Genomic DNA, 8,581 nt, shown 5'->3' with positions numbered 1-8,581 from the left:
AGTGTTTTTTTATTTAGAGCAGATTAATTAATTAGATACAGTATCAGAGCCATGGCCATTCTTAGCCCAGGCCTGTTAAGGTCCCCCAGGCTAATGGTGTGGAAGACAACGTGAATCTCTGTGTGTGTAGCAACAAGCTGAATGTATTGTGTGTAGGTCTGCAGGTGCTTGTTGTGTACCCACACCCATGTATGCACTAAATGGACTTGTCAAGAGGGAGATGTGTGTGTGCGTGTGTTAAATTGAGAGCATGCACGCCAGACTGTTATATAAGAACAACTACCTCTCGCTCCTCAGGCTCGGAGCTGTGTTTGTTGGCGTCTCCTCACGTAAGCCGCTGTGTTTTATCAGCGATTGTTTCCTAACTCCCTCCTCCTGTCTCTCTCTCTCTCTCTCTCTCTCTCTCTCTGCCTCCAGGGACGAGTTCTCACACCGACCAGTGAGCGATGAGGAAGAAAGAGAAGAGGGGCCCGGCCAATCAGAGACGCAGACGGCCACAGGCGACATGAGCACCACCCAGTCTGGCACCGGGACGCCGTCCACTTGCCAGTTCATACCGAACAAATCAAATGTGACCCCATACTTCAAGAATTGATCGAGTTTCCCCAGGCACCGATTCTGCCAAAGAAGTGAAACATCCCTTTCCTGTATTTCATCCTATGTAAACCCTCAGCGTCTATCACAACATCGGAGAATTCAGGAGAACATTTACGATGCTGTGACCGGGCAAAAAAGAGAAAATCAACATTCACTGAGAGATATCCCTCGTTCCCGTTCGAATGGCGCCCGCCTGCTTGGATACATGTTAGATGGCGAGCAGCTCCTCACGGATATCTCAGATGGACATGGCGACGAAATCCCAAATGGCCCAGAGGATAGGACGGCAGAGGCCTCACGTGACCGGAGGCTCGTCGTCGGTGGTCCTGTCCGGAGCCAGCTCCTTCCTCTGCTGGCTCACCCTGCTGTCAGTGATGCGGTTGCCGACGGTTACAGCCGACTGTTGGCTCATCGAGGGGGAGAAGGGCTTCGTGTGGCTGGCCATCTGCAGCATGAACCAGCCGCCTTACGAGGCCATCCCCTCCCACATCAACAGGTAAGAGAACCTACACACTCACAGCCTTTTTGTCTAATTTCCCAACCCGATGTTTCGCCTCTTTGCCGAACATCTTCAGCCTTCACGTGTCTCCACAGCACCATCGTGGATCTGAGGCTGAACGAGAACAAGATCAGGTCGGTCCACTACTCGTCGCTCAGTCGCTTCGGGAACCTCACCTACCTGAACCTCACCAAGAACGATATCAGCTACGTGGAGGACGGAGCCTTCTCAGCACAATTCAACCTGCAGGTGAGACATGACATGACCAGCATGAACTACACATCTAGATAAATGCATATTCATGTTGATGCATTCAATACATTAACCTTCTGTTGTAAGGTATGTTTGGCTTTTTAAAACTATTTAACTATGTTTCTTCTTCGTTACAGTTTAGAGGGAAATGTATATTTAAATTTTTCACGTACTTGCTTCGGTACTACCCGCGTTGCTGAAGGATTCCAATAGAGGGCGCACCACAGAACTCATGAGCACTCGACTCTATAATCTTTGACTCTGTGACACTCGGGGGGGGGGGGGGATCAACATTTCACTCATGTTAAGATCAAGACAGAAAAAGCGACGACACACGACACAAATGTGGAAAACGTCGGGACCTGATCTCACAGCTCGTCTTCAAAGATCTCCCCCATTTCTGACGTCTCCCTACCGCCCCCTGCAGACGGCCCCAGGACCCTCGTCCATCCCCCTCCCCCCCAAAAAAACCCCTCCATCAATCAACCAGAAAAAACAATCAGCATGAAACAGAATGAAAATCCCTGAAAGTATAGAAAGTTATAATTGGCTTGATCTTTAAGCATCTGCAACATCAAACCGCTCATTTCACCGTGTTGCATCAGCGAGCGAATAATCCAATTACATAATATATAATTAACGCTGTGTATTAAACCTCAGTGTAAATCGTCACGTAGATAAGAACCAAATGCAAGGCAAGGGTTTAAGTTATTTACCAAATGTTAAATATAATTTGTTTATGTTTGTATCATTGTCATATAATATGTGAATAAAAATGCAGCTTGTGTTTGGACAACATTTATAATATCTGTACCTGACACAAAGAGGAGTTTTACCAGATAATCAGTGTTAGTGGAATAAAGCATCTAATCAGGCAGATGAACACAGACACACCTGCTCCTTTTGGATCCCACAAACATTCAGGCGAACGTGTGCTTCACCAAACTTAGCTCAACACGTCCGTAATGAGCTGGGACGCTTCCACACCGACCCCCAGCTGCTGGAGCCGTGCCGGGAGGTAGAACACAAACAAACAAAACAAAAAAGAAGATCAGAGTGAAAATTCGGAACAGCACAGAGGCTTAGATCACCATGTGAAACACGACTTGTTCTCCAGCGTCGTCTGTTTGTTCGCTCTGTTTCCAGCTCGTAGCGAGCGGGTGCCTGGCGCCGGCCGGCTCCTCGGAGATTAGAATAATCCCACTTGTCTCGGTCTCCCCAGGTTCTCCAGATGGGCTTTAACAAGCTGAGGAACTTGACAGAGGGGATGCTCCGGGGCCTCGGCAAGCTGCAGTATCTCTACCTGCAAGCCAACCTCATCGAGACGGTCACACCCAACACCTTCTGGGAGTGTCCCAACATCGAGAACATAGATCTCTCCATGAACAGGTACTGTCCATGTGCATCTGGTGAGAGAGAGAGGGGGAGAGAGAGAGAGAGAGAGAGAGAGAGAGAGAGAGAGAGAGAGAGAGAGAGAGAGAGAGAGAGAGAGAGAGAGAGAGAGAGAGAGAGAGAGAGAGAGAGAGAGAGAGAGAGAGAGAGACCGTTACACCACACCCAACACCTTCTGGGAGTGTCCCAACATCGAGAACATAGATCTCTCCATGAACAGGTACTGTCCATGTGCATCTGGTGAGATAGAGAGAGAGAGAGAGAGAGAGAGAGAGAGAGAGAGAGAGAGAGAGAGAGAGAGAGAGAGAGCGAGAGCGAGAGCGAGAGCGAGAGGGAGAGGGAGAGGGAGAGGGAGAGAGAGAGAGAGAGAGAGAGAGAGAGAGAGAGAGAGAGAGAGAGAGAGAGAGAGAGAGCCTGGTGAAGTCACCTATAAAACAGTGGTCCTCACACCTCTGCCAAAACCCAATAGTCCTTTTGCATGGACTCAGAAATATCAGTCCTCTAAATATGTCTGTTTGAATTAATCAACGGAAATCTTGAAAATCTCACAGTGTTAAAATAAACAATACTGGATCCTCCTGGATTTTCATATTCCTCCTTAGAAACAAACAAACCAACAAGTCGTTAGTGGAGATAGAGATAGTGCACTTGATAAATCCCCATAACTCTGGGGATGTGCTGCTTCTCTGTGTTCTAATCACCACTTTTATCTTTATTAAAAAAATGCTGCTCTAAGCTCTGTATGATTTTATTCTGACAATGACCAAACGCTTCAATAACTGATGGATTATAGTCCCTGCAGCAATGATTGTAACCTTAAAACTGCAGATTTTTGCTGTTGTTGCAGTTGTGACGTGATGTTGAGAGGAATCCGATGCACGTAAAGGTTATTCACGCTCAGCCTTTCACTGGTTAATGATGCAAACCCAGCTGCACTTGTTGGAAAGCAATATGAAACTTTCAAATGTCTTCATGAGACACTGACTCTCCTCTCAGTTCATCACGATGCAACAAAGCACTGTTTCAATTTAAGTTGACACCCGTACTTTTTTCTCCGTGGGAACAACGGTCTTGTTCTTACTATTGGCGGCGTAATCGGTATCGATCGTCCACCTGAAAGTAACAGCCCGAGTGGAACAAGTTAAACTGTTGTCTGGGTCTTGTTAAGAAGTATTCTGGGAGATGTGTCTCACCTTAAACTGAAGGATAAGAAGACGGAGGAGCGCTGCAACTCCACAGACCTAATTCCATTTACAGGTCTGGGAGAGCACTGCTATATATGTGACAAAGGTGGTTTAATCCTTTCTGTGGCTGCAGCTGTCTGGAGGGTGAAGAATCACCTGAAGTGATGTAATTTGACCGGTTTGAAATTACTCTCTTAAATCTGGGGACGTGTAGTCTGCTCTTCATCTCTGCTCGAGGCTCCGGGAGCTGGTGCTGGCACAACGCACCTGAACCTCAGAAGGAACCATCGATTGTATATAAAGATGGACGACGTGTCTCCATGGAGCAATCAACCAATAAGGAGTCAGTCTCAAATGTCAACTGTGACGTTTCAAACCATTTTTCAGAGCATAATGGCTAAAATGACCAGGGAAATCTTCGAGAAAATAGTATTTGACTTATTATTTAGCTCTGTGTACCATCTACTGACACGGAGGAGGCAGGTTATGTGACCTAAGCCAAACTGCATTGTGGGTAACTTTTTTGTCAAGGAGGAAGGATCAATTCAATTTCGAGTCTTTAAAGAATAGAGTAAGGCAAAAAATGTGAAGCTAAAACTTAGCAGAACTATTTAAAACAAGTGATTCAAGATTCAGGATTCAAGATTTTTTATTATCAAATGCACAACAATAACATTAAGCAGTTGCTGGCAATGAAAAGCTTGAGTCACAGGCTCTCTTCTAGCAATGCTCAATAATTACAACGAAAAAAATAAAATAGAAATAGAATAAAGTAGAATAAAATAAAAGATAAAAATTTTTTAAAAGAAAATAGAAAATAAAATGTATATATCTCAAAATATATATATACAGCTCAAGAGAAAAATAGAACAACAATAGTGTTATAAGTGTCATCTGAAGCTGAATCTCCATCTTTACCTCCCTGCTCTCTCTCTCTCTCTGTGTCTCCTAAATATAATAGAAATAGAACACAGTAGAATAAAATAGAAGATAAAAAAAAATAGATTAAAATAGAAGATAAAAAATTTAAAATAGAAAATAGAAAATAAAATGTATATATATAAAAATATTTATATACAGCTCAAGAGAAAAATTGAACAACACTAGTGTTATGAGTGTCATCTGAAGGTGAATCTCCCTCTTTACCTCCCTGCTCTCTCTCTCTGTGTCTCCTAAATAAAATAGAAATAGAATAAAATAGAATAAAATAGAATAAAATAGAATAAAATAAAATAGAAATAGAATAAAATAGAATAAAATAAATAGAAAATGGAAAATAGAAAATAGAAAATAGAAAATAGAAAATAGAAAATAGAAAATAGAAAATAGAAAATAGAAAATAGAAAATAGAAAATAAAATGTATATATCTAAAAATATATATACACAGCTCAAGAGAAACATAGAACAACACTAGTGTTATAAGTGTCATCTGAAGGTGACTCTCCCTCTTCACACCCCTGCTCTCTCTCTCTGTGTCTCCTCAGGATTCAGGTGATGGACAGCAGCTTGTTCTCTGGACTCTCCAAGCTGACGACCTGCGAACTTTACACCAACCCCTTCAACTGCTCCTGCGACCTGCTGGGCTTCCTGCACTGGCTCGCCGCCTTCCCCAACCGCACCAGTGAGCGGATGGTGTGCGACTCGCCCGTGGGCATCTCCGGCTTCACCCTCCTGAGTCAGAACCCGCGCATGCCCACCCAGCGCACCGCCCTGCACGTGCTCAGCACCGTGTGCACGGACGACGGGAGCAGCGTGACGCCTTTCTATCCCAACAGCGCGTTCGATTCCACGACGCCGCCGCCCGATCCCAACTCTCCCTGCGGGTTGGACGATTGCGCTTCCGGGACCCCCCCTGACGAGGTCATCAACTTGACGTACCCCATCTTCTCTGACACCAGTCCGCTCATGGTGCTGAAGCAGGTGCTGCATTCGAGTGCTGTGGTCACGGTTCAGATCCCACACCCGTACAGGAAGATGTACATCCTGGTGCTTTACAACAACAGCTTCTTCACAAATATCCAGAACCTGAAATATCAAAGAGAAGATATTGAGCTCAAGACCCCGAAACCGAACACCGACTACACCTACTGCGTGGCCTCCATACGGAACTCTCTGCGCTTCAACCACACGTGTCTCACCATCTCCACCGGCCGCCGGGAGGGCGCCGAGCGGCCGGCCAATGAGTCGTCAGCCACTCACTACATCATGACTATTCTGGGCTGCTTGTTTGGGATGCTGGTCTGTCTCGGCGTCCTCGTCCACTGCCTGAGGAAGAGGAGGATCAATGAGGAGAAGGAGCGGAAGATGAGCAGGATCCAGAGGACGCTGATAGAGCTCAAGTATGGCGGAGAAGCGGATATAGAGGGAGGGAACGGAGGATCTGTTTCCCAGAAGATCGCTGCCGGGGACAGCCTGTCCAGAATGCCCTACCTGCCCCAGGGGGGTGAGATCGATCCCTACAAGCTGCAGGAGGTGATAGAAACACCAGCGCACAAGCCTGCCAAACTCAACTACATGGAGGTCAGAGGTTCCGGCATCGAGAGGGAGCGAGAGAGAGAGCGAGAGAGAGAGAGGGAGATGTCGCCGCAAGAAAACCCCCAGGGCTCGGTCGCAGAGATCTCCACCATCGCTAAGGAAGTTGATAAAGTTAACCAGATCATCAACAACTGTATAGATGCTCTCAAGTCTGAGTCCACCTCCTTTCAGCAGGGGATGAAATCCCCCTCTTCTGCAGGGGGAGGAGCTGTTTCAACTGCCGAGCCGCAGCTGGTGCTTCTCTCTGAGCAAGGAGAGAGAGGAGAGAGAGGAGAGAGAGGAGAGAGAGGAGAAAGAGGAGAAAGAGGAGAAAGAGGCAGTGAGTTCCTCTCCCCCGTGTATAAAGGTGGGAGAGGAGGAAGAGAAGATAGGGGGAGGAGCTACCATCATTCTTTGCAGCGACACCACAGCATGGAGGCTCCTCCCACCTCCAAGAGACCCAGCACCTCCTCGTCCCCTGGCTCCGCCCGCAGCCCTCGCTCCTACCGCTCGGAGGGAGGGTACCACTCCTCAGAGACCCGCTACATCGAGAGGACCTCACCGGGAGACAGAGGAGAGAGGGGAGGAGAGAGGGGAGGAGAGAGGGGAGGAGAGAGGGGAGGAGAGAGAGGAGGAGAGAGGGGAGGAGAGAGGGGAGGAGACGCCATCCGCACAGTCAACCCGGCAGCAGCTATCCTTCGAGCAGAAGCCCAGAGAATCCGCCAGTACAATGAACACCGCCACTCCTACCCCGGCTCCCAGCAGCACCTGCAGGAGCTGCAGCACCACCCGCAGATCCTGCAGGAGCTCCACCACCACCCCCCCGGGGGCCGGAAGCCCTCCGTGCTGGACCCCCTCACCCTCAGCAGGCAGGCCAAGCAGCGCGAGCTCGTCTACTCCCAGCTCTCGCCCCACTACCCGCTCTCCCCCCAGTACCACAACCTCAGCTACTGCTCCAGCCCCGACGAAGACGAGGAGGAGGAAGGGCTCCTGTGCACCCCCACCCTGGGCCTGTGGGAGAGGTTCAAGCTGCACCGCAAGAGGCACCGGCAGGCGTCCATGGAGGACGAGGGCTACGTGGCAGCGGGACACGCGCTGAGGCGGAAGGTTCAGTTCGCCAAGGATGAGGATCTGCACGACATACTGGACTACTGGAAGGGCGTGTCCGCCCAGCAGAAGGCCTGATCCCCCCCCCCGGAGACCCCAAACACTTGGAAGATGGAGACATAACACTGCAACTATACCATGATGATGCAGAAACACATACTGATACAACAAAGACCTGTAAATACACACAAACAACTTACAGGACCTACAGAATCAAACACACACACACACACACAACACTGGCTCACACTTTACACAAACTAAGCCTTTTGGTCTGAGAACATGAAGGACCAAACTCAAAATATTATATTGAATGAGAAAAATCATAACTTATGAGAGAGACTGATTTACTTTTTGTAATGTAATGAAAACTATAGCTCAGACTGATGTAGCTAATTTCTACTAAGTTTTGATCGAAGAAAAAATTTAAAAAAAGAATCAATTAAGAACAGAAAGCTTAAATGTTGCCGGGCAACCCGTCCCGAACATCCGCGGTTTCCTCAACAATCGTCCGCTTGTCGCTCTCCATCATGCGTTGCCATGGAGATTGTCTTTGCGTCGCGTCCTGCGATCGACATCAGAATCAGACGTTTTGAAGGGTTTTGCCGCGACTTGCGATATTTTGAACATTCAAAATAAAGAAATGCTGGATGGGTCGCCGGGCAACAGGAACACTCACCTGTGCTGAGATGAGTAGGTAGCTCTCACCAGGAAGTGAGCATCATGTGCCAAAATCCACCAAGCGGAGAGTCGAGCCCGACTGTGAACCAACGTCTCCTCACCACTGTTTTTATAGAGTGAATTTAAAAAAACCTAGAACGCTATGTTGTTATTATTACTATTAATTATTCTTATTATCATTACTGGTCTTATTATTACTCCTATGATCCTCGTCATTAATATTCTCTTGTTTGAATATGGCATGGCTCCGTCATGTGACTGTGTTTTGACTGTTCGGGACGTCTCAGCTGAGGACTGAGCAGCAAGAGACAGAGTTTGACGGACGAGACTCTTTTCTTCTTTTCTACCAAGAGG

General features: G+C 47.5%; 1 protein-coding gene across 1 annotated transcript; it reads left to right on the top strand.

The window, feature by feature from the left end:
• Window positions 1-809: 809 nt before the first annotated feature.
• LOC133027526 (protein ELFN1-like) lies at window positions 810-7,624 on the top strand. The gene is made up of 4 exons (XM_061094553.1): window positions 810-1,093; window positions 1,192-1,345; window positions 2,571-2,737; window positions 5,410-7,624. The coding sequence occupies exons 1-4, from the start codon at window positions 810-812 to the stop codon at window positions 7,622-7,624; spliced, it is 2,820 nt and encodes a 939-aa protein (XP_060950536.1).
• The last annotated feature ends 957 nt before the right edge of the window (window positions 7,625-8,581 follow it).

Source organism: Limanda limanda, chromosome 2 (genome assembly GCF_963576545.1).
Source record: "Limanda limanda chromosome 2, fLimLim1.1, whole genome shotgun sequence".
NCBI lineage: Eukaryota > Metazoa > Chordata > Actinopteri > Pleuronectiformes > Pleuronectidae > Limanda > Limanda limanda.
Note: the sequence above shows the minus strand (reverse complement) of the source record. Positions and strands in the feature narration are given on the sequence as shown.